At 38.6% G+C, this 27,764-nt stretch overlaps 1 protein-coding gene across 1 annotated transcript in view; it reads left to right on the top strand.

Moving 5' to 3' along the window:
- Positions 1–8,638, top strand: part of KCNB2 (potassium voltage-gated channel subfamily B member 2) — a 258,382-nt gene extending 249,744 nt beyond the window's left edge. The window contains exon 3 of the mRNA XM_075826123.1: positions 924–8,638. Within this exon, the coding sequence (XP_075682238.1) occupies positions 924–3,050 (2,127 nt within the window). The 3' untranslated portion in view covers positions 3,051–8,638. The remainder of the gene's footprint in view (positions 1–923) is intronic.
- Positions 8,639–27,764: the final 19,126 nt, after the last annotated feature.

Below are 27,764 nucleotides of genomic sequence, written 5' to 3'. Positions count from 1 at the left end.
CTTTTCAGAAGATGTGATACTGTTAGGCAGGTTTGCTTTGTGATTTGATCATGCTTTCCACCAGTTTGGGATCCACACAGTGCTGCTTTACTTCTGTTATTAGTATCTGCAATTTGAATTGCATATACTATGTGAATTGATAGGATGCTGTTGCTAATATAAGTCAATTAAAAGAATCAATAAATATTGTAGTCTTTATTTAGACGTGTTCTTTCAGGAGAGCATTTGATGGCATATGGCTAAGATATACCCTAAAAATCTGATCTGCGTTGTCCGACCACTGTGATGACCACCTATAGTAAGAACAGGCTGGTAGTGATAGGACAGCACTGTACAACGTCATCACTGATCAGCTTTCTCCAGAGGCCATATGGTTTGCTCATTAGAGTTAATGGTGGCCACTGAGACAATCCACATATAATTTAACTTCCCACTAATATATAAAGGGACATTCTCATTAAATGGGTTAACTGTTTTGGACAGTCCCTACCCATATGACAGGTCCTGATAATGAGCTGTCCCACCACTAAAATTAAATCAAGCATTGTGAAACACACAATTAAATTTATGGGGCATCCATGTAATGACCAGACTAACTAAGTTCTCCTGAGGGAAGGCCAAAGACACACAAGAACATGACCTCAGTTGATATTTGAAGATTTAAAATTGTATTTAAGATGATAACTGTCGAGATGGACAGTGGGCAGGGTAACATGCGATGGGTACATCCATTGGTGTAATACATTAAGGTCATGATGGTGCCTTACAGATGTTTAAGTGGTTTTGGACATTTATCCCACATATGTTTGATTACATTTATACAAAATAAGGTATTAATAAAAATGTTCTTCTATATTAACGATTTATTTTTCAACAGTGATTACCAATAAGAAATAACAATTTATTTTAATCTTGTCTTTCAGATTTTGGCGATTATATCAATACTATTTATTGTGCTTTCAACCATCGCATTATCACTGAACACACTACCTGATCTGCAAGAACCAGATGAATTTGGGCAACCAAATGATAACCCTCAGTTGGCACACGTAGAAGCAGTTTGCATTGCTTGGTTCACAATGGAGTATCTACTACGATTTCTTTCTTCACCCAACAAGTGGAAGTTTTTCAAAGGCCCACTGAACATAATTGATTTATTGGCCATTTTGCCATATTATGTGACAATATTCCTTACAGAATCTAACAAGAGTGTTCTTCAGTTTCAAAATGTCCGCCGTGTGGTTCAAATTTTTAGAATTATGAGGATATTACGTATCCTTAAACTTGCCAGACACTCAACAGGTCTACAATCACTAGGATTCACACTCAGGAGAAGTTACAATGAACTGGGACTACTAATATTATTTTTAGCTATGGGAATAATGATATTTTCTAGTTTGGTGTTTTTTGCCGAGAAAGATGAAGATGCTACTAAATTCACAAGTATACCCGCTTCCTTTTGGTGGGCAACCATAACTATGACCACAGTTGGGTATGGAGATATTTATCCAAAGACATTACTTGGCAAAATAGTTGGGGGTCTTTGTTGCATTGCTGGGGTATTAGTGATTGCATTGCCTATTCCAATCATTGTAAACAATTTCTCAGAATTTTACAAAGAACAGAAAAGACAGGAGAAGGCAATAAAGAGAAGAGAAGCACTTGAACGAGCGAAGAGAAATGGGAGCATTGTGTCTATGAATCTGAAAGATGCTTTTGCTCGCAGCATGGAGCTGATCGATATTGTTGTAGATAAGTCTGCCGACGAATCTAATAAAGTAGAGAACGCAAATGATAATCATTTGTCCCCTAGCCGATGGAAATGGGCAAGGAGGACAATGTCTGAGACAAGTTCAAATAAATCATTCGACAATAAATATCAGGAGGTCAGTCAACATGACTCTCAAGAACTATTAAATAATTCTTCTTCCAGCCCACAACATCTCAGTGCCCAGAAACTAGAGGAGCTGTACAATGAGATCACAAAAGCACAGTCACATCCTAGTGTTAACTCTGCCTATCATGAGCAATCAGTCATCCCTCCTGCATATGAGGAGGAAATAGAAATGGAAGATGTTTCAGCAAAGAGAAACCAGTTATCAGTTGCTCCAAAAGATATTATTACTGACATGAGAAGTGTCTCAAGCATTGACAGCTTTGCCAGTTGTGCAACAGACTTTACTGAAGCAGAAAGATCCCCTCTTACTCCATTTCCAGGGAGTAGCCTTGAAATTAGGTTTCCTTCATACACTGTTCCTGAAGAAGGTGGTAAAGACGTTAAAATGTCTCACTTCCAGCCACGTACAAAATACCCAGGCTTTGCTCCCAAAGATGTCACTTTTGAGTATAAGTTATCAGAGGCATCTGCTAAGAATGATTGTGACACCCCAAAGACACTCGTCCAAGAACAAGTAGGTACTGAGCATGAAGACAGCCATAGTTACATGAAACTTAATAATCCACTTAGATCTAGGTCCTTAAAAGTTAATTTCAAACAGTCAAAGGAAAGTTCTCTCCAAAATCCGACCAATATTACCAGCTCATTGCCAGCTAACACAATAGAACACCCACTATACACTCATCTACAGCTAAGCACACTCTTTCTGCAAGACTATTCATCCTCTGAGCAACCAACGCAGACAGAAACGGAGTCGCCAAGTGCGTTTTCAAGACCTACAACATCACCTTCACGAAATCCCAAACTTGTTTCACTCTCTTCCAAGAAGAGAAGCAGCTTTACAGAAATAGACACGGAAGACGATGACTTCATGCAGGTATGTGGTTCAAAGCTTGATACTCAGGAGGACATCAAAACTAACTGCATTGAAGAAAAGAATGATGGCAACTATGCTACGGCAGATACTGATGTACTCTCTTTGCAGAAAACAATCAATCAAAATTGTACTCAGGACATTTACTTGGCAGGAGGGGACGTTAAACAGGACAGTAATCAGGAGGAAAGCAAAGTAGAAAATCATTTATATGTCCCAGAAATGCACTCGGATACTGGGGAAACAGGTTATTGTCAGACACGTGAGACCAGCATGTGACTAGCTGCGAGAGCAATAAGGACTTTTTTTCTCAAAAGCACTAAGGTTGGTAAAGCCTATGAACTCAAAAGGAAAAGCCTCAAAGACTTCTATAAACTATTAATTTTGCATGGCATGAAGAATTGCTTAGTAAAATAGTTCAGGAACTACCTTTTGTAACAAAACATATAATGACTCAGCGGCAGTGTGTAATAATGAAAGCCCTTCTTAAGAGCCAGTGTATTCCAAATCCTGACATTCTTGATCCTTTAATCCATGATTGTAGATGTGTTTTGGAACATTTAAAAGCAGAATAGAGTTTGTTCAAGAAAGGATTATGGGTCAACGCATGCATTACAGATGGAAATGAGGTTCTGTGAGCTTTAAGAAAGCCTTTATGTGTACATACTGTATGTTAGATAGGACAACTGAATATAAACAAGGTACCTAAAGCGAACCATTTATATTCTGGGACACAGGTATAGTGCTTCCTTCACAGTGTACTGCTTGGAGGACTTGTACAGATTTACATTATGTTGCAGAATTGCAACCTTGCCGTTAGCTGGTCCAGTCATACGGAGGTAAGAATTACAACATGGATACTGTGTTGGACAGCTTACCAATACTGGAATCGTTATGCAACTGAAGTAAATGCTTTCTGTTCAGAGATCATTGTTGGTTTAAATTAAGAGAATATTTTTTATTTTTTTGTGCTATAAACCACTGAAGATTTTGCTGTGCATAAGATTGTTTTTGCATTTCTTATTTAAAAAATAAATAAAGTAAAAAAAAAAAAACATCAGGCAAGATTAAACAACCACAAATGCAAGTGTGCAGACTGATATTTAATGTGTTAACTTGCCAAAAATGTTATTAGTAATAATCTCCCAATGTCGAGTACATAAGTACAGTTATTGATTACCACGTAAATAGTGCCAATTGCTATAAAATAGTTCATTTTGCAATATACATGTTGAATAGTATCATGTGTATTATCTTTTCTGCTTTTATGGGGCTGTTGATGAATGAATGACATGGCAGTATTGGAATATTTTTCTAGGGAGAGTAACCATAAATATGTTTCCGGGTCATTCCAATCAATCAACAGCGTCTTTACATGACTGATCAACACTGCTCTAAAAATAATGTGACAACCTTTGTGTTCTTCACACCAGAGGGACAGTTAATGAAATTTGGTCTCCAAAAGAGAAGAATTAATGATTTATAATGTAATATAATCCTTGAAAGTCTCCGTGAGATATTGTTTTTTTTATTTAAAATGTTATGTTGGCAAACTGGATGGCTGGCATGATGTAGTTATGGCCTTATTATCCACTTTCTTACAGTGTATTTGGACCTTTGTTCACAAGGGTCTTTATGTCTCTATGACTTCATAATAGGGGTCTCTGTGCTGGGCCCCTTACTGTTCTCTAATTAAAAAAAAGGGACTTACAGAATTACTGAGACCACCAGTTCCCCATTGGCTCCTGTCAACCTTATTCAGGGGAGCCGCTGTTAGGCCATTACGGTCTATGAGCCGATAATGTCTCTCCTGAAGCCAAGAAAGGCCAATGGGAGTCAAAATGGTATGGTGCTCTCCTGAGCGTTGTAGCCCCTTTATTATAGAATCTAATTGTGATTTGAGCACCCAACTCTCCACCAATACCTTCTCCTAACATATTTTAAGAACATATCAGAAGACTGATCATTGTACACAAAGGCCCCACTTTTAAGGTCCCTCACAGAAAGCCTCCACCAATAGTTATGAATAATTGAACGTTTATAGGTAAAGATTCTAATTGTATGAGTCCTCTGAGCTAAACACATGCACCTACACAGTGGAGTTTTCTAACATCATAACAACTGTAGGTTTTAGGTGTTCAGTTCTCCTTCCTTTATGTGTTTGCTTGGGAAGAAATAGCGAAAACACCATTGAAAGCTTTAATATTGGACTCACTTCAAACCAGTGAGTGAACACTTCATGAATTACATGTTATTTATAAAGATAATGGGAAGCTATGTGAACAAATTTTTTTTTTATTTGCAAATCTAAGCTACCTAATGGATTCCGTGCAGGTGACTGCAATGACCTCTACACAATTAATTTCTTGGTGACTGTATTTTTGTGGTATAAAAGGCAAAGCCTTTAAATAATCCTTGCATTAAAAATACATCACTTCTATAGGAAACATGTTTAGCAATCCAGTGGATAATCACTATAAGCCTTTTAAATAACACTTACATAGGGCAATGTTGAATAGACCCATTCATAATTAACTATAAATTCATGCTATCGTAGTAGTGATGAATCCTCATTTCTCGTTGGTCGCAAAATGGTTACAACATGTAAATTGTATTAATTTGGGGAATTCCACCCTAGCAAGTCATCAGTTTTTCTGAATACATTAATCCACCAAGCGCATCTTGAAGGGTATACCAACACTCTGCCACCATTTATTTTATCAAAGGATAAGGGTGCTGCCATTAATAAAATATAGAATTGGCAGCCTATGGTTTTAGTTCAACTCCCATTTGCAAATGGATTCATTATGATATTATATAGAGACTTGTCTAGAGCTTCACTTTAAGGGACATGACCAGAAAAAGGGTATTCCTATATCGTTAGAATGATATGGATAACTGTACAGTCTTTCCTTCTGATTTCTGCTACATAATACACTTGGCGGTCTTTTGAAATTCTTCTAATGGTATACGTTATGCATGACTGCTTGCATATTTGCATGAAGGTACAATTCTAGGCACCATTTGCTTGCCAATGCAATAAAGCTGTTGGATTTCTATAACTGACATGAAACAAAGATAGACCTAGTCTCCTTGACTCTCAGACACATACTAAGCCATAAAAAAAGGTGATCAACCAGTAGTTTTAGGTAAGAATTAAAAATTTTATTTTACGTTTTAAGAGCTGATCTAAAGTGACAATATATTAAGCAATGTAGACCAAACTAAAAAACAAATAGTGCTTTTTTTTCGGCTGTTGAGAGGAGTTTAAAATAGTGGTAGATACTTCATAGTGCGTAACTCTCCGATCGTCATTAACTGGAACTTTTATTAGGACACTACCCTGTACAATAGAAAATCTACGTACAACCTGGCCAAAAAAGTTTTCACCCAATGAACAGCCGCTCAAAGTAGTGGCTCAAAATTTAGCATCTGCTATATACAAATAGCAAGTGCTGTCTCTTACAGAACTCTCTCAGACAGTCATAAGCACTGACTGGACTTACAAGATATCTCTTAGACATGTTCCAAATCCTTACTGGTTCACACAAGTCTGTGGGTGGCAAAACACAGAGACTTGAGCCATCACAATGTCCCATCAGCTTGCTTCTATCAGGGTAAAAGTCCCATCAGCTCGCTACCTGCTAAGGGTAGGTGGTCTGTCCTAGTGGTAGATGGTAAACCTGTGCAGATTGGTGCCATCTTGCCCAATAAACTCCATTCATTTTCGTTGAAAATTATGTAAAGCTGCTAAAATGGTTTCCCAATAGTATTTTGGCATAAACTAGTGCTTTTGTGCATGTAAAATCAGAGAAAAAGCAGTAACACTAACATTTGTGTTCATCATCACTTATGTGACAGGGACAACAACAAATATTAAAATGGTTTAGTGGTTGTAGTATCAACTCTTCTGACGTTATGGCCTTTTTTTTCAATTTTCAAGCCAATTTTTTTTACAATTCCTATTATCTCTGATTAATAGTGTGACAAATACGGGTACTGTGTGTAATATTGTACAGACATACAGAAAACTTATGTAGCACGGGTTGAGGTAAAGTGGATTTTTGTTCCCTGTTGCTGAGCTTATGTTTTATCTTATGTATTTATTGTGCTGATCTGAATATTTTTGTCATGTCAGTAGGCAGGTTCTAGGGAGCTGACATATGAGTGCCACCTGCAGCTTAAATACACTGACTAACCTGTGACCGGCGGGAACAACACAACACGTATTGTATGTAAAATGGGTAACGCTTTAGACTTTAAAATGATCATATTCAACCAGTCTTCACATTCACAAAGACCAAGGAAAAATAAATGTCTATAAGCCAATCTAATTATGGTACCTGATGATGGGTTTTTTAGTTGCACTTGTTAAGGGATCCACCAAACAGAAGCTGTGATGGGTAAATGTGATTGATAAAAGCAGCTCACTGTGTAAATTCAAGTTTTCAATTTTAGAATTAAAAATAAGTGCTCTATGCTTTTTATTGTATAATGTAATGCACCGCACACATCCTCTCTTAAGGCGATTATATGGTGAATATGCTTTTCGTAGACTTTTTGCTCTGTATTTTCAGATGATCTGATGAAGGTCTTCTGTACTGAAAAACGTTAACCACTTGTGATCTGATTAACCTTTGAAAGATCTGTATGTAGAATTAACAAATTAATTCTCAAGCAAAATCAACAAAAGATTGTGCAGTGTATTATGTTATACATTGAACAGGATTGGGAACCTAGCACCTGCACTTCTGTCCTTGTCAAACGGAGTGCTGTGTGTTATCACTATTGATTCTATTTATCAGATACATTCACATGAAGGCTGCAGACTCCAATCATTTCAATATGGGGCAAGAGGAGACATGAATTACTGTAGCCCTTTTCTTCCACCTTGCTAAGAAAGATATATAGCTAAAATTGGATATCTTATCTAAAAGGGGAATTACAAAGCTCCTGAGTGTGTGTCCTGTGATTACAGCAGCATTGGCACTCATTCAAGCAGACAGACCCTCTGTATCGCTTTACAGTCTGAGAAGGAATGGGGAGGGTTGGCGTGTATTGTGAGATAGTAGGCTTGTAGATAGGGTGACCATGCTGCAGCTTTACTGTATCTATAACATGGCAGACAATGATAAAAACATCCTGTTAGTAAATTAGAAAAACGGAGAGGTCTGCAGCCCAAATGGCTACGTTTTGAAGAGAAAGGCTACACAATGGTACTATAGATGCACTGAGATTTTATTTTCTCAGGAAGTATGCTCTAAATATTCATACTAGAGATGAGCGATTAGATTCTAAAGTCAGTCTGAATTTCTGAAGCGCACAACTCTGTGAAATGGCGAGGGAAGAAGAGGAGATTTTAAAAAACTACCATGGTCACCTGGTCTCCATAGCAATGCATCCCTGCTGGTCTCCTGAGAAGATGTTCTCCTGAGATGTTTTGTTCCATGTGACCGCTGCTGCAATACGTCCCCCACGGCCTACTGAGATGATGTTGTTTTGTCCAATGTGACCGCTGCAGCCAATCACAAGCTATAGTGGTCACATGGGACAAAATTACATTTCTCTGTAGTCTGCCAGGTGCAGTCATATGTGACAAAACAACAGCATCTCAGGAGGCCAACAGGAATGAGTGACTACAGGAGACCAGGGAAGGTGAGTATGGTATTTTTTTTATTTTAGGGTTGGAATCACAAGTGCCCCAATTGCCCTGTTTGACTACAGCTTGGATACATTCCTAGAAGACATCAGTGTCAGACAGGGCAATTGGAGCACTTGCGATTGGCTGCAAATTTATTTAGACCGAATTGAATTGAACAGCTGATTCTATAAAATTGGCCCCAAAATGAATTTCGGAAAATTCGCTCATCTCTTTACAACAGTTTTCATATAACAGCAATTTTAAGATACAAACAAAGTATAATCTCTTTGCCCTGTTAGGACATATTAGACCTCCTGTAAATTTATATGGTGCTATGCAGGGCCCTATTAAAGTACATTATCACTTTATTCAAATTCCAAATACAGTAATGTGCACGAGGCCTAAAGTGGATCCTGACGTCTCCAATTACCTAATGCCAAGAACCACATTCCAGCTTGGCCCTTATCTGTGGAGGACTGGCAGCAATCGCTACTGGAAACAACAAATGACCACAGTTTTCAATGTTACCAGAAGGATTCACCTACGATCATCAGCTCTCAGGATGGTACGCTTTCTGAAAAGGGGTTCTCCAAACTAGCATTAATGGAATATTGATAGACAGACAGGATAATCTTTTAGCCATTGTGGGAGTCACAGCATTCCTATGCCAAGTCAAATCCTATTGATGTGCCATAAACTTTAGTAGTGGGAAAATCAATTTAACATTGTTTTTCACAAAATATATCCTGGAAAACAATACAGAAAATATATTTTAACTTATAAATGCTTATTTTTGTAAATACAAAACCCTGGGACCCCCACTGATAATACTTTGATATGCCATAAATGTTAGAGGTGTGAAAATCCCTTTGATTTTTACATAATATTTCCTCCAAAAAAATACATAACTATGTTAAACTCATATATATTGAATCTTGTAAAAAAAATATATTGTACATGTAATATAGATTTATACAATATTAGTGAAAATAATTGTTGAACTCATTAAGTTTTCTATTAAAAGTATATTTCAACAAATACAATTGCTATAAGATGATAGACTGCAGTCAAAGTAGCTGTACTTTAATGCAACATCTTCACTGTGGCATGAGAAATGAGTTGCAAAAAATCTTTAACTTTCCCTTAAATAAATGTATGATTTATTTTCAAAATATATAGAATGTGTGAAAATACACTAATTATTCTTCATCTAGTTTCACAGTGATTGACCTTACAACATAATTTTAAATTTTGGGCTATTTTCATACCAAGACAAAAGGCAATTTTTTTCTTATGTTAAAGGAACACTTCAGGAAAAACTGATACACTGTGTTAAGCCTTAGGCCTCATGCACACGGCCGTAGCTGTGTGCACGGTCTGTGATTACTGCATGGACGGGCCACAGAGTGTCATCCGCGGGCCGTCTGCAATCATGGACCGTGCACACACAAAATGTGCATTGATTTGAGTCCAGACTGCAATTGCGGACTGTATAGTGACATGTCCTATATTTTTTGCGATCTGTGCTCCGGGCAAATACACAGACCGTGGAAACCACGGTCGTGTGCATTGGTCAATAGGTTAGCATGTGTTTTACACTATCTTAAATTGCTGCTCCGCAGATGCGGATAGTATGCGGCCACAAATGCATGGTCTTGTGCATGACGCCTTAGGCTGGACCTGAGGGGGAGCGCATAACTTCTATTTAAATCAATGAGTTGTGCAATGCCCCCTCAGGCCCTGAATTAGGCATAACACAGACTATCAGTTTTTTCCTGGATTGCTCCATTAAATAGACAATTAGGTAAACCGAGTCCATTTAAAAATAGAGAAATTATTACTTATTGCGTTCCTATTTATCCGAAATGTCTATTGTAGATGCAGATATTGCTACATAAATCTAAAATTATAAGACTTACATTTTAAATGTATTATTTTATACAATTATAAAAGACGCATGTTTAAAGAGGATCTGTCATGGGAGGACAACTTTTAATAATGTATGTTGTCCAGTGCCTTGAGAAATTAAACTTCCATGTCTGATACTGGCCAAGGTCCAGAATAGACACTTATAAGACCTTTGTGAATAAATATCAGATCATGTAAAGGTGATTGTTTCCTGATATCAGAGACAGGAGTTTCAGTTGTATGAGAACTTATTAAATGAAGTTGCTTGCCTGTCACAGATCCTCCTTAATGGGAAACTTATGGCATATTCACAGGATATGTAGAATAGCGAAATCTTCCCCTTTTTCCGCATATCACCACCTTTTAATGCTGACAGCAGTGTGGTCCTAACCACAGTATCATAACCACAGGATATGCCATAAATGTCTCATAGATGCAGGTCCCAAATCTAGGACCCATAACTATCTTGAGAACAGGGGTTCCCTGACCCTAACTGGTGACAGAACTCAGTGGAATGGTTACCGGTAATACGGAACAGCCCAGCTCACTATGATTCACTATATCGCTAACTCCCAGTCACTTCTATGGGAGTTCTGGATACAAAATAGCGGTTGCCTCAACAGGCGGGGGCAGGGGACCCTTGTTCTCGAGTTAGGTGCAGGAATCCATCAGACATTTATAGCATATCCTGTGACTATGCCATAAATGTCTGATGGAAATACCCCTTTAAAATATAACTTCACTGAAATAACCACATACACATAGTTTAATATTCCACATATTTGAAAATCTGTGTTTTATGTTTTTGAAGCTTCCCCATTCCCAAATCTATTTTATAGGTCGTGATACAATAGGTTGTCTAGCAATTACTATCTGGCTTACCATCATCTGAGAACATAAAGCTACATGTATAAAAGTGGTCAAATGAAGTTCTATCACTTAATGAAATATACTACCTCTCTATGCTAAACAAGTCTATATTCAGCCCCTGTCACTTGAACGATAGAAAACATGAGAAGATAGCCCAAGAAATCTTACATCTTCAGAATACTGTATAAAACAAGTCAATGAGATAAAAGTGTAAGGACAAGAGAGATTGTGTAAATCTGTGTATAGAGAGGGAGACTTGGGGGCATACTGCTCAGCAAAATAAAAAATCTACACCTAGTGTTAATATGTTATTGAGGGACTATATACAGGATTATGTGACAAAAAATAATATTACAAGTGACAGCCAGCACGGTTTTAATAAGGACAGAAGTTGTCAAACTAACCTGATTTGTTTTTATGAAGAGGTGAGCAGAAGCCTAGACCTGGGGGGCCGCTGTGGATATAGTGTTTTTGGATATTGCAAAGGCATTTGACACTGACCCTCATACACGTCTAATGGGTAAATTAAGGACTATAGGTTTAGAAAGTATAGTTTCTAATTGGATTTGAGAATTGGCTCAAGGACCGTATCCAGAGAGTTGTGGTCAATGAATGGTCCCCGGTTATAAGTGGTGTACCCCAGGGTTTCATGCTGGTACCACTATTATTCAACTTATTTATTAATGATATAGAGGATGGGATTAATAGCACTATTTCTATTTTTTTCAGATGACACCAAGCTATGTAGTAATGTTCAGTCTATGGAAGATGTTCGTGAATTGCAAGCGGATTTTAACACACTAAGTGTTTGGGCATCTACTTGGAAAATTAAGTTTAATGTAGATAAATGTAAAGTTATGCATCTGGGTACCAACAATCTGCATGAATCATATGTCCTAGGGGGAGCTACACTGGGGGAGTCACTTGTTGAGAAGGATCTGGGTGTACTTGTAAATCATAAACGAAATAACAGCATGCAGTGTCAATCAGCTGCTTCAAAGGCCAGCAAGATATTGTTGTGTATTAAAAGAGGCATGGACTCGCGGGACAGGGATGTAATATTGCCACTTTACAAAGCATTAGTGAGGCCTCATCTAGAATATGCAGCTCAGTTCTAGGCTCCAGTTCATAGAAAGGATGCCTTGGAGTTGGAAAAAATAAAAAGGAGAGCAACGAAGCTAATAAGGGGCATGGAGAATCTAAGTTATGAGGAAAGATTAAAAGAATTAAACCTATTTAGCCTTGAAAAGAGACGACTAAGGGGGGGACATGATTAATTTATATAAATATATTAATGGCACATACAAAAAATATGGTGAAATCTCATTCCATGTAAAACCCCCTCAAAAAACATGGGGGCACTTCCTTCGTCTGGAGAAAAAAAGGTTCAACCTGCAGAGGCGACAAGCCTTCTTTACCGTGAGAACTGTGAATCTATGGAATAGTCACCGCAGGAGCTGGTCACAGCAGGGACAGTAGATGACTTTAAAAAAGGGTTAGATAATTTCCTAGAACTAAAAAATATTGGCTCTTATGTGTAGAAATGTTTCCCTTCCCTTTTCCCATCCCTTGGTTGGACATGTGTCTTTTTTCAACCGTACTATGTATTATTTTAAAAAATGAATTTAATCATTACTATTTATTAAACCATCCAACTACATGGATACAACATCACACAAACATCCATTATTCTTATCAAAATATTGTAACGGAGATAAAATACAATGGCAAGAGGTTGCTTGCCATCAAATCCAGCTGTATTTTTTTTTTATACAAACATTAGTGCTGTTCTGCATAGAGGAATAAGGAGTTAAAAAAATTTTCCTTAGTAATGCACAAGCTATATACACACTTACAATATTTCAGAAATGTACCTAAGGTTGAGTGGATTACTAGGTAACTTATTCAGGTCACTGGCATGTGCATGTTGCATAACATTTTTGTTCACTAATAAACAATTAAATGTTGCTTGTTCTTTAAAATATATAGAATTTCCAAATGTCAATTTAAAGGGGAAATAAGTATTTTTTGTTTTGCATAATCATGTTACTTTACAAGATACACCTTGTACAATACTGCTTGTAAAATCTTAATAGGAAATTAATAGAACTGTAGTTCTTGATTTACACCCAACATGCACATTAATTACCAACACACTTCATACCCCATCAGTAACAAATATATTATAGCCAAGACCTACCAGGGAACCTATATAACCTATGGTGTGATCTGTGGGCTCCTCCCTACACAAGTATCACAACTTTAACAAACAAAGGAAGGGAGCTGGCCTGAGGGTCATTCCAACCTGTCCTACTACAATGGATGAGGAGGAGTGTGGACAAAAAAAAAGTATGGGCATATCAATACAAAAGCTACCCTACCACACCAGTCTTCAACTACTTACCCCCATGGATGAGTAAATTATATAGTTAGGGTAAGTGTTATAGTCCAGGAGATGTATAAATAATACATACACAAAATATATAAACCTAAATTACAAATCAATCTACATTTATATTATTCATTATTAAAATCCAATTTGATCAATCATCACTATAGGGCAGATATACTATTGGTATTGTGGCAGAATTCTAGTTGCACTTTCTTTTTGGTTAAAACTAATTTAGATAAATTCATCAATGAAATGCGCCAAGAAGAACAGATGTTTGCAACTAGTCCAATAAGAGGCGTGACATAGGAAAAGTAGGCTTGGACACAAAAAAAGTGGACTATAATAAGCCAACCAAGAGTTGGTATGAAGTTAGACAGAAATGTCTAAAAGTGCGCCAAATGTATCATCCAGCATGAACCACTGTCATAAATTTGGCGCATCTAGTCTAACTCTAAGCTGTCTGAATTTAAGACAGTATTAGTATATCTGCCTCTATATCTTTCAGATGACCAGGTTGAGTTTTGATGAGAGCTATGTGATCAGTGATCCACAATGGGGCAGATGTACTAAGCTGTTTTAGATTTAGACAGCCTAAAATTAGACTAGGTAGTCTAAAGATGCTCCAAATTTATCACAGTGTTACATGCTGTATAATAAATTTGACGCATCTGGCTAGACTTGCTAGATACTTTTTTACTTCCTTATACCAATTGTTGATTGGCTTAGTTTTAACAAATTTAAGCCGCACCCTTCACACTAAGCCACGCCCCGTTTCTATACACTTTTTTTAAGTGTCTAGTTAATTGCAAACATCTGTTCTTAAATTAGTCTAAAACTAAACGCGCCACATTTTACCAAACAGACAGTAGTAAATCTGCCCTAGAGTGTGTAATTCTGTCCAGTTAGGTATCTAGCTCTTCACCAGAACTTTAATATAAGCAAGAATTACAATGACATGTAATACAAGGTATTTTATATATAAAATTGTAATATCAACATGGTGATATATCATAATTTTCAGTGGATGGCATTTTGAAACCATTTGAGATACTGTATAACAATAATTTCATTAGTCCAGGCAAAAACTTAAAATGAATTCACCTCTTCCACTCCCAAAAATCTTACTAATCTTAAGTCCCACATATCAGAGATCTTTAGCACTCTTCCATGAGGTCCTCTATGGTGCATGACTTCAGAGCTCCATGTTCATGAGTCTGTATTAAAAATGAATTGTTTCCAACTCATAGTCTTTTTGCGGCTCAGGACAGAACTGCTTTCTTGTTATGTGCTGTCGTTGGCCAGCCGGGAAAGTGCTAGCACCATGTCCAAAACTTGGGGTGGAAGAGTGGCCTTACTCCTGGCAAAAGCTGAATTTTCTGCTTTCTACCACAGCTACTTTGTAACATCACCATAGTAAAGCAATACAATAACATTTCACTAAATTGATAGTTTATATGAAACCACTCTGAATGTATATACAACACATAAAACACTGTATCCCGAAAGATGGGATAACCGCTTCTGCTAAAGAATACTTCACTATACTTGTAAAATATCTGCAGATCTTATTTATCCTGTATCAAAAGATTTTAGTGAGCTGAAAAAAAAACATATACAAAATGCACAATGATAAATAGTATGAAGCATGTTTAGTACATGGTAACAAGCCACAAGGATTCTTACTTTTATAACAGAAGTGATTCAACTCTCAAGCCTAGCAACAGTGCTTAATATTAATGCATAGACTAGAAGGCACCAAACACAAGTTTTTGTGCAAGTACTCCTTTTTCTGTATATTATTTATGTTGTCAAATAGTTTGATTATTTTTTTTGCTCTGTAAATATTTATGTATATACATATAAATTTATATTTGTACGATATTTGTTTCAGTAACTATCCTGAATGCTGCAAAGAACAATGAAAAAGCACAAATGCTACTTTTACATCCTCACACGTATATCTACCAATAACTGTCTGACCTTCCCGACATAGAAAGATTTAATAAAGTTTCAATTACATTTGTAATGTATTTTTTAAAGACAGCAAGTATACAAACATCACATGAATGTCAGTAGGATTCTAAGTGTTTGGCATCATTTCATGGTTGCAGGAAGAGCACAAGAACCTGTAAGATATCGTTGCATCATCTTTACAAGGTGCTCAGGTCCATGTTAGTAACTATCAACGATAAGATTCAGATCTTTGTTTGCTGTGTAATAATGGGTCCAGCATGTTCCGTTATAGCTCAGTCATTCTGTCCGCTCCTTCATCATTCCAGCCGAACAAACCAAAACATTTATTTTTGCTCTTCTTCATCTACATCAACGTAATCCACATTAGTTTCTTAGCAAACATTTCTAATGGCGCTTTTATCAATGTTTTCATTCTTGCTGCCTTTGATTTACAGGAAGAGGCAATGTGACTTTGTAAAAGGTGGGATGCTGAATATCTCCATACCAATCGTCCTATGAATTCTGTATGCATGCATGTAATTGTTGAACATTTATGTCAAATGTCTGTACAATGACTGCATTACTTTCTTCATTTCAGTCTGAATGCATATGCAGGATAGAAATAAATGTATAAATGAATCATTTCTGTCTCATCTCAGTCATTTACATTAGCATTACATTAATTTCATGATATCCAGAATGACCTGTAGTGAATTAGAAAAGATCACAACCTTCAAAACATTACCAGTATGTAGTCATTTTGCGGATTGTTTGTGTCTACTATAAAAAAAAAAAAATACAACTATTTATTCAATTCATTTAAAGAACAGTAAGTTTTGAAGCTACACAATTGTGAACATCCAGCACTAATTTAGTTTTTGTCTAACTTAACCAATTTATAATATTTTTAGCTTTGCAGATTGGTAAAATCACCTGTTAGCAGGGCATGCCTAGTTTTTATCTGTTATACATGTGGCCTTTGTCTAAGCTTCAGTTCTGAGCACAAAACCCCAACTAGAAATCTGCAAATAATATGTACACATTCATATGAATGTACAGTATATGTCTCTAGAAAATCTCAGCAGTGGGGATATCGAGGCAGACATTTTTCAGGACTTTTTATCAGTAATCTCATTTAAAGAGGCTCTATCACCACATTATAAGTGCCCTATCTCCTACATAAGGAGATCGGCGCTGTAATGTAGGTGACAGCAGTGCTTTTTATTTAGAAAAACGATCTATTTTTACCACTTTATGAGCGATTTTTAGCTTTATACTAATGAGTTTCTTAATGCCCAAGTGGGCGTGTTTTTACTTTAGACCAAGTGTGCGTTGTACAGAGGAGTGTATGACGCTGACCAATCAGTGACCAATCATCGTCATGCACTTCTCTCCATTCATTTACACTGCACATAGCGATATAGCTATATCGTTATGTGCAGCTACATACACACACTATAACATTACTGCAGTGTCCTGACAATGAATATACATTACCTCCAACCAAGACGTGATGTGTATTCAGAATCCTGACACGTCTGAATCTTTTCTGTGAGATTTCCAGCAAGGCAAACGTAATCTCGCGATGCCAGACAACAGTGTGTTATAATATGGGAAAGCTACTGTCACTTAGGTGCATGTGTACTCTGTATTAATGAATTATGTAACACTATGTGTTAGGCTACACCAATGAGTACTATCATACACTATCATTTGGGACCTCATTCAGTCCTTTTGCTAAACATACCCAGGTGTTAGTAATTTATTTATTTATTGATTAACTTATTTATGCACCTTGGTTTCACATATATCCTTTTCATGCATATCCTACAATAGTAGCCCCATTATATACATGTGGCTGGTTTCTTTTTCCACACTGTGGTAGTCATCCTTGTCTTTTTAAACTTGTGAGTAAATACATTTATCTGTTTTGTTGTGCAATAATAAAAATTATAAATTCTTTATTATAAACTCGGTCTTTGACTCATTTCTTTTAGGTTGTTGTTATTATCATGACACTGCAGTAATGTTATAGTGTGTATATGTAGCTGCACATAACGATATTGCTATATCGCTAGTGCAGTGTAAATGAATGGAGAGAAGTGCATGACGCTGATTGGTCACTGATTGGTCAGCGTCATACACTCCTCCGTACAATGGCCACTTGGTCTAAAGAAAAAACACGCCCACTTGGGCATTAAGAAACTCATTAGCATAAAGCTAAAAATCGCTCAAAAGTGGTAAAAATAGATAGTTTTTCTAAATATATGTAATCATGTTTTCAGTACGGGACAGTTGTCCGGCAGCGAGGCAGGGACTCCTAGCGTCGTACATAACTATGATGCTAGGAGCCCGGCTCCCTGCACTGTGTTCGGTCCGGTACTAGCGGCCGAAATACGTCCATCAATTACGGACGTAATGACCTCGTGTGAACATACCCATTCACTGCCAAGGACTGTGTAGTAACTTTCAACCAGTGATGCGCAAACGGCAGCCTGCCATACTGTTCTGTGCGGCCCCCAACCATCAGGACACAAACATGCATGTATGTGCCCCGGTAGTTACGAAAGATACGATTATCAAAGGACAGTCACATCCTTCTGATGCAAAGAATAGACAACATCATTAGATGCCCCTTACTGTAGTCTCTGAGAATTCTTTTTTTTTTCTTTAGTATATGCTTATGTTGTACAGTTATGGATTCCATACAGTGTATGAAGTGGTGTATTCACGTAACCTCAACAACACACTTATTGCTATTCTGTCATGCTATCATTGAATAAAGCTTTAACACAATGCAATCAGGGCTGTATCAGAAAGAACATGTGACATATTTGTCATTTCAGTGATTACATACTTCCCATAAATCCTTGGTGCTGATGCAGACACTGGTGTTCACACACTGCTGGCTAGAAACACTCAAATCATTATTAGGAATCTTCTCCTATGTACTTGAAAGATGAACTGTTGGACTCCCAAAAATAAAATCACGTAATGACCTCGTGTGAACATACCCAAAGGTTTACACATATTAAAAAGTGAGCGTATCCCCATATCCTAAAGATTTCCTGAAAGCATACAACCTGACGAAAAGTCTTACCCAGCCGTTTACAGCCGTGATCACCTTCATGCAACTTTGTAACCTAATGGTTTGTGTGGAAATATTGCAAGAAAGGTACGTTTTTTTTACGGCAGGCTAAAGAAAAAAAATTACTACTTAAAAAAACATATTTTCAAATGAAATCTCTGGGCATGTGTAACTCACGCATGTTTACAGCTAAACAAAATTATACAGACACAAAAAAATGTTTTTAAGGAATTGACAAGATAACCAAAACAGGGATTACATATCCCATAAAGTATGTATATCCAATCACATAATTTTTGATAATCCAAAATTGTGAAAGTTTTACCCAATAGTTTGCAGTTATGGCCAGCTTTATGCAACTTTGTAACATGCAGAAATTACAGAAAAAAAAAAGCTATGAAATCTCAAGTTTGTGGCTAAAACGTGGATGCAACAGAGACTTGCACATAAAATACACTCCCAAAAAATTAAGGCTATGTTCACACATCATGTATTTGCTGTGGAACCGAAATCCTGCAACAAAGTACAGTACTATGTAAGTGAATGGGGTTTTGCGAAACGCCATTCACTCACAGCGTAAAAAATCTGTAGTGGATTCTAGGCACGCTGCAAATTTTTAACTCTGCAGCATGCCCTATCTGTTGTGAAAATGCAGCAGATATTAACCGCAGATTTTATTGGTTGCCATGCAAAGAGTGAAATCTGCAACTGTATATGCAACTAAATCTGCATGCAATACAGAAAAAGCTCCTGACGTATACGTTAGACGTATGATGTGACGGATGCCTAACAGTTGAAAAAAATGTGGGTGGACAGCACTACTTCAGCAAAATTTTAGATGTGATGCACGTGTCCGTGTGGACTTGGTCCATCTAATCCACAGATGAGTGCAATGTAGAAGCAGAAAGTGGAGCAACACTCACTTGGTCAATGAAAAAGATTTTATTAAAAAAAAATTACAAAGCTGCACAAAACACTAAAATACACTGTTTGGCTGGATTCACACGAACGTGGCGTTTTTGCGGACGCAAAAACGCGGCGTTTTGCGCGCGCAAAAATCACTTGCCAGCTCCGTGTGTCATCCGTGTATGATGCGCGGCTGCGTGATTTTCGCGCAGCCGCCATCATAGAGATGAGGCTAGCCGACGCCCGTCACTGTCCAAGGTGCTGAAAGAGCTAACTGATCGGCAGTAACTCTTTCAGCACCCTCGACAGTGAATTCCGATCACCATATCTAGCAACCGGTAAAAAAAAAAAAAAAGGTTCGTACTTACCGAGAACTTCCCGGCCGTTGCCTTGGTGACGCGTCCTTGGTGACGCGCCTCTCTTGACATCTGGCCCCACCTCCCTGGATGACGCGGCAGTCCATATGACCGCTGCAGCCTATGCTTGGCCTGTGATTGGCTGCAGCTGTCACTTGGACTGAATTGTCATCCCGGGAGGAAGAAGCCGGGAGTTATCGGTAAGTTAGAACTTTTTTTTTTTTAACACGTTCATATATATTGTGATCGGAAGTCACTGTCCAGGGTGCTGAAACAGTTTAACTCTTGCAGCACCCTGGACAGTGACTGTCTCCTGACGTCGCGTACAGGATATTTTTTTGCCGGGTTTTGCCGGGTTCGGCCAAAACGAGTTCGGCCGAACTCGGTGAAGTTCGGTTCGGTTGTCCGGGTTCGCTCTTCTCAAAGACACTCCGTTTGGATGTTTGTAAACAGAAAAGCACGTGGTGCTTTTCTGTTTACATTCATCCTTTTGACAGCTGTTGCGCGAATCACGCAGTTCACACGGAAGTGCTTCCGTGCGGCATGCGTGGTTTTCACGCACCCATTGACTTCAATGGGTGCGTGATGCGTTGAAAATGCTGAATCAACGGACATGTCGTGAGTTTTTTGCAACGGACCAACGCAGCGCAAAACTCACGCACAGGTCTGCACGGCCCCATAGACTAATATAACTCCGTGCAACGCGCGTGAAAATCACGCGCGTTGCACGCGCGTATTTCTTGTTCGTCTGAATAAAGCCTTTTAGTAATAATTTAAAAAAAAAAGGCTTCAAAGGTTTACATAGCCTCTACTATTAATTTCAACAAACTTTGCATAAATGAATTGTACAGGCGATTATAAGAAACTTTGTAATATATCTTATCAGACTAACAAGCCTCTTTCTGCTCTTATCTGGCTGTTTTCCTGCTCCCCCTCCCTCTGTTAAACTGACCTTCACTCTGAAAAATCAGCTCTATCCGTCTGGAGTCGGACTGCAGCTTACATGTATCAGATTACACATGTCTATGGAAGCCTATGGGAAGGGGAAAGAGTGAGTTGGAAGTGCAGGAGATAGGAGAATGACAGGCATATAAACGTAGTATCACAGCTAAAGCACTTTATTCCCATCAATACAGGTCAGTACTTCTCTATATGTGTCCTGCATGATCCTGGGGCTGTTTCTGAGTGAGAGAGAAGGTTATGAAGCAGATTCCCCTCATCTCACTGTGTGTAGTGTATGGCTGCTAGTTTCTACCCCATCAGGATGTAATGACGGGGGTAGGGAAACGGACAAGTGAGCCCTAATCTACCCGCCACTCTGTCCCTGCCTACTTGCAACGACCCGCCCTAGGCGACGGGGTACAACTGGGCGGCGGTCCCTATGCTCAGTAAGTGCAAGAGACAAACAGACAAGGGAACACAAAGCAAAGGGAAATGGGGCAGTTGCCCACGGCAACACTGTGAGCAACAAGAGTGGTGAACGAGCCGAGTCAAACTAGGAGTGCACGAGGTACCAAACGCAGAGCAGGAGAGTAGTCAGAAAGCCAGGGTCAGTATGGAGCAGGATCAAATAGTCAGAAGCTGTAGCTGGGCCAGGAAACCACACGAGAAGAATCACAAGCAAAGGAGGAACAGGAAAGGCAGGTATAAATAGACAGAGGGCGGGAGCTAGCTCCGTCTGGCCAGGCTGCGATAGGCTCTCCCACTCCTAAGCCTGCCATCCTGAGTGGTGGAAGCTGGAGTCAGTCTCAGAGACATAGACTCAGGTGCAGACTGATTACCTATGGGCGTATACACAGAAGTTGTGCCTGGCAGATCCTTTACACAGGAGGTCATATTTACAGAAATAAAAAGCTCTTTCAATCAAAAAAAATGTAACAGGCCAAGTTACATGTTAACATAGGACCCCTTCTTTGATATCACCTTCAGAATTCTTGCATCCATTGAATTTGTGAGTATTTGGACCGTTTCTGCTTGAATATCTTTGCAGAATGTCAGAATAGCCTCCCAGAGCTTCTGTTTTGATGTGAACTGCCTCCCACCCTCATAGATATTTTGTTTGAGGATGCTCCAAAGGTTTTCAATAGGGATGAGGTCAAGGGAACATGGGGGCCACACCATGAGTTTCTCTCCTTTTATGCCCATAGCAGCCAATGACACAGAGGTATTCTTTGCAGCATGAGATGGTGCACTGTCATGCATGAAGATAATTTTGCTACGAAAGGCACGGTTCTTCTTTTTGTACCATGGAAGAAAGTGGTCAGTCATAAACTCTACGTACCAGCTCTCTCCCCATGATTCCAGCCCAAAACATGACTCCGCCACCTCCTTGCTGACGTCGCAGACTTGTTGGGACATAGTGGCCATTCACCAACCATCCACTACTCCATCCATCTGGACCATCCAGGGTTGCACGGCACTCATCAGTAAACAACACGGTTTGAAAAGTAGTCTTCATGTATTTCTGAGCCCACTGCAACCGTTTCTGCTTGTGAGCATTGTTTAGGGGTGGCTGAATAATAGCTTTATGCACACTTTCAAACCTCTGGAGGATCCTACACCTTGAGGTTCGCGGGACTCCAGAGGCACCAGCGGCTTCAAATACCTGTTTGCTGCTTTGCAATGGCATTTTAGCAGCTGCTCTCCTAATCCTATTAATTTGTCTGGCAGAAACCTTCCTCATTATGCCTTTATCTGAACGAACCAGTCTGTGCTCTGAATCAGCCACAAATCTTTTCACAGTATGATGATCACACTTAAGTTTTCTTGAAATATCCAATGTTTTCATACCTTGTCCAAGGTATTGCACTATTTCACGGTTTTCGGCAGCCGAGAGATCCTTTTTCTTTCCCATATTGCTTGAAACCTGTGGCCTGCTTAATAATGTGGAACGTCCTTCTTAAGTAGTTTTCCTTTGATTGGGCACACGTGGCAAACTAATTATCACAGGTGTCTGAGATTGATTACAATGATCCAAAGAGCCCTAAGACACAATACCATCCATGAGTTTAATTTAAAAACTAATAATTAAATGTTTATGACACTTAAATCCAATGTGCATAATAATTTGGAACACGGTGTATAATTTCCTATCCTCTAAATCCTAATCCATAATTGCCAGTCCCTTAACCCGATCTATAATTATAACAGCATACTTCTGATTCGACACAGTTGGAGCTTGTGTTTGTGTGTCCGGTGCGAGTAAGGGTATGTTCACACGACAGCGTCCGTAACGGCTGAAATTACGGGGATGTTTTCAGGAGGAAACATCCCCGTAATTTCAGCCGTAACGGCATGTGCAGGCTCTTGAACGCCGTGTCAATTACGGACGTAATTGGCGCTGCTATTCATTGGAGTCAATGAATAACGGCTCCAATTACGCCCCAAGAAGTGACAGGTCACTTCTTTGACGCCGGCATCTATTTACGCACCGTCATGTGACAGCGGCGCGTAAATATACGCCTCGTGTGAACAGACAAACGTCAGCCCATTGCTTTCAATGGGCAGATGTTTGTCAGCGCTATCGAGGCGCTTTTTTAGGACGTAATGCGGGGCAAAAACGCAGAATTACGTCCGTAATTAGTGAGTGTGAACATACCCTAAAGGTGCGACTTACTCACAGGCTAAGCCTGCTCCATACGCTCCGGGTGTCAGCTGTGTATTACAACTGACACCTCATAGTAATGGCCAGGAACAGAGAGAACTCTGATCCTGGGCGTTTAAAGGGGTTATGCGGAGACCAAAAATTATTACCAGTGTACTCACTGATACGACTCTTCGTCATGTGACTGATCTCGCTATACTCTATGTCCAAGCAGGAGCAGTAGAACAGCGAGTACATGGAGTGCAGCGGGAACGGTCACATGACGAAGAGTCGTATCATCATGAAAGAAGGCTGTGCAACTAGACTTCCAGTCCCCCGGCAGCGCTATAAAATCTATGAATATCTCAGCATGAGCGCAATGGGGGACCGGAATGTACATTAGCAAGTGTACTCACGTGAGTACACTTCTAACACATAACCGCATAACCTATTTAACCACTTAGATGCCGCGGTCAATAGCGACCGAAGCATCTAAGCCGTTAAAAGAGGGTACAGCCCCTTTCGCCAGCCCATCGCGGGGTGTCGATGGTTGTCATGGCAGCCTGGGGGCTCCTGTTAAGCCCTGCCTCTGTCCAATAAAAATGACAATATACTGCAATACATTTGTACATCACTGATCAGCATATTTTCTGGCGCAGGTTTTTTTTTTCTAATACACAATAAAATTTAAAATATAATAGTAGTTAGGTGTAGCTAGTAGGTAGGGAGTTAGGGTAGCATATGCCAGCGTTAGAAATTTTAATTTATTTTTAGATCTAGATAGATATATCTAGCAATTTTTTCTGCAGTTTTAGTAGAAATTTACCGTAGTTCAGTTAGACTACAGTTTTTTTAGTAATAGATAGCGTCAGTTACTGACGGACGTTTGTTTTTTTTTTAACTGAAGTTCGTCCAGTAAATTTTTAGAGCCTAGTTATACTGTAGCACGTTAGACTACAGGTTTATTTTTAGTAATAGATAGCGTCAGTTACTGACGGACGTTCAGTAGTTATTTTAACTGACGATCGTCCAGTAAATTTTTAGAGCCTAGTTTTACTGTAGCTTGTTAGTTAGACTACAGGTTTGTTTTAGTAATAGATAGCGTCAGTTACTGTCGGACATTCAGGTTTTTTTTAACTGACGTATGTCCAGTACATTTTTGGAGCCTAGTTTTACTGTAGCACATTAGTTAGACTACAGTTTTTTTTTTTAGTAATAGATAGCGTCAGTTACTGACGGACATCAGTTTTTTTTAAACTGACGTTCGTCCAGTAAATTTTTAGAGCCTAGTTTTACTGTAGCACATTAGTTAGACTACAGGTTTGTTTTAGTAATAGATAGCGCCAGTATACGGTCTGTCGGATGGTCAGTTTTTCTTTAACTGACGTTTGTCCAGTAAATTGTTAGAGCCTAGTTTCACTGTAGCACATTAGTTAGACTACAGGTTTTTTTTAGTAATAGATAGCGCCAGTTATTGACGGACGTTCAGTTTTTTTTTAACTGACGATCGTACAGTAAATTCGATTCTTTTTTTTTTTCCTTTTCTTCGTTTTTTAAAAAAATAAATAATTCTTATTCTAATTTCTGTTCACTATACACGTGTAAAAACACTACACATGCACACCCCTGTGTAAAAATAAAAGTTGATTACATGTGTCAAAACACCACACAACCCCCTGTAATAAATCAAAATGTCTCAATCGTCCAAAAGGATGTATTCAGTCGAGGAGGCATACGCCATCATTGCCTCTGACACGGATTCGGCCAGCGAGGTAGACGAGGAATATGCCCCACTCCTTTTACTTTCCTCCTCCTGCAGTGATGAGAAAACCCCCCCAAAGGCGATCCAGCAGAGCAGCTGTGGCAACCCCAATGATTGATCCCATGTGGACTCCACTCCCCGAAAATTATGAGCCTCAAATTCCTGATTTTATAGGCAGCTCAGGAATTCAGTTTGAGACTGAAGGCCTCACACAAATTGACTTTTTCAAGGTCTTATTCTCTGAGGAGTTTGTTAATTTAATGGTGGCCCAGAGGAATCTGTACACCCAACAATTTTTAACCCAAAACCCCACTTCATCATTTGTTAGGTGGACCACAGTAGATGCAGTGGAGATTATGAAATTTTGGGGCCTTGTGCTGCATATGGGACTAGTGAGGAAGCCAGAGATTAGGCAATACTGGAGTGTGGATATTTTTTACAACAACCCAATTTACCGCATGGCCATGACCCGGTCTCGCTTTGAAGCGATTTAAAAATTCTTGCATTATAATGATAATGCACAGTGTCCGTCCCAGGACGACCCCACATTTGACCGTCTATTTAACCCCTTTAGGACGCAGCGTGTTTTGGCCTTGTGGCACAGCCGATTTTTTCAAATCTGACGTGTTACTTTATGTGGTAATAACTCCGGAATGCTTTTACCTATCCAAACGATTCTGAGATTGTTTTCTCATGACATATTGTACTTTATGATAGTGGAAAAATTTGGTCGATAAATTCAATATTTATTTGTGAAAAACACCAAAATTTAGAGAAAATTTGCAAAAATGTGCATTTTTCTAAATTTAAATGTATCTGCTTGTAAAACCGATAGTAATACCACACAAAATAGTCACTGGTTACCATTTCCCATATGTGTACTTTATATTTGCATCGTTTTTTGAACATCCTTTTATTTTCTAGGATGTTACAAGGCATAGAACTTTAGCAGCAATTTCTCACATTTTCAAGAAAATTTCAAAAGGCCATTTTTACAGGGGCCAGTTCAGTTCTGAAGTGGTTTTGAGGGCCTTATATATTATAATACCCCAATAAATCACCCCATTTTAAAAACTGCACCGCTCAAAGTATTCAAAACAGCATTCAGAAAGTATTTTAACCCTTTAGGCGTTTCACAGGAAATAAAGCAAAGTAGAGGGGAAATGTACAAATTTCTCTTTTTTTTGCCGAAATTCATTTGTAATAAAAAAAATTGTATAACACAGAAGGTTTTACCAGAGAAATACAACTCAATATTTATTGCCCAGGTCCTGCAGTTTTTAGGAATATCCCACATGTGGCCCTAGCGCGGTAATGGACCGAAACACCGGCCTCAGAAGCAAAGTAGCACCTAGTGGATTTTGGAGCCTGCTTAATTTCAGATTATATTTTAGGCACCATGTCGAGTTTGAAGAGGTCTTGTGGTGCCAAAACAGTGGAAACTCCACAAAAGTGACCCCATTTTGGAAACTAAACCCCTCAAGGAATTTATCTAGGGGTATAGTTAGCACTTTGACCCCACAGGTATTTTGCTATATTTATTGGAGTTAGTCTGTGAAAATGAAAATCGACTTTTTTTCTGAAATAACATAGGCATTTTTAATATTTACAAGGAATAAAGAAGAAAATTCACCCGAACATTTGTAAAGCATCTTCTCCCGATTACGGAAATGCCCCATATGTGGTAATAAACTGCTGTTTGGACCCACGGCAGCGCTCAGAAGGGAGGGAGCGCCATTTGGATTTTGGAGCACAGATTTTGCTGGATTGGTTTTTAGTGCCAAATAGTGGAAACACCCCAAAAGTGACCCCATTTTGGAAACTAGACCCCTCAAGGAATTTTTCTAGGGGTATAGTAAGCATTTATACCACACAGGTCTTTTGCAGAATTTAGTAGAATTAGGCCATGAAAATGAATATAAACATTTTTGTCCACTAAAAAGGGATAAATGAGAAAAAGTCGCCCTAAATTTGTAACGCAATCTCTCCCGAGTATGAAAATACCCGACATATGGTAATAATTATTATTTTTTAATAGAAATTAATTAACCTTTGCAGGAATGATACGTTTTTGCTTTTCCATTTTAGTTTTTCACTCCCCGCCTTCCAAACGCCATAACTTTTTTATTTTTCCATGAATTGAGCGGTGTGAGGGCTTATTTTTGGCAGGACGAGCTGTAGTTTTTATTGGTACCATTTTTTGTTAGATGCAAATTTTTGATCACTTTTTTTTACATTTTATTTAGAGCTTTGGTGGCCAAAAACAGTGATTTTGGCGTTTTAAATTCTTTATTTCTTACGGCGTTCATAATGCGCCATAAATGACAATTTTACTTTATTCTGCGGGTCGATACGATTACGGCGATACCATATGTATATAGTTTTTTTTATGTTTTGCAGCGTTTGCACAATAAAATCACTTCTTTATAAAATAATTTATTTTCTGTGTCACCATATTCTGAGAGCCGTAACTTTTTTATTTTTCAGTCAAAAAAGCGGTGTAAGGGCTTGTTTTTTGCGGGACAGGTTGTAGT

The sequence above is a fragment of the Rhinoderma darwinii genome, chromosome 5 (assembly GCF_050947455.1).
Source record: "Rhinoderma darwinii isolate aRhiDar2 chromosome 5, aRhiDar2.hap1, whole genome shotgun sequence".
NCBI classification, from domain to species: Eukaryota; Metazoa; Chordata; class Amphibia; order Anura; family Rhinodermatidae; genus Rhinoderma; species Rhinoderma darwinii.
Note: the sequence above shows the minus strand (reverse complement) of the source record. Positions and strands in the feature narration are given on the sequence as shown.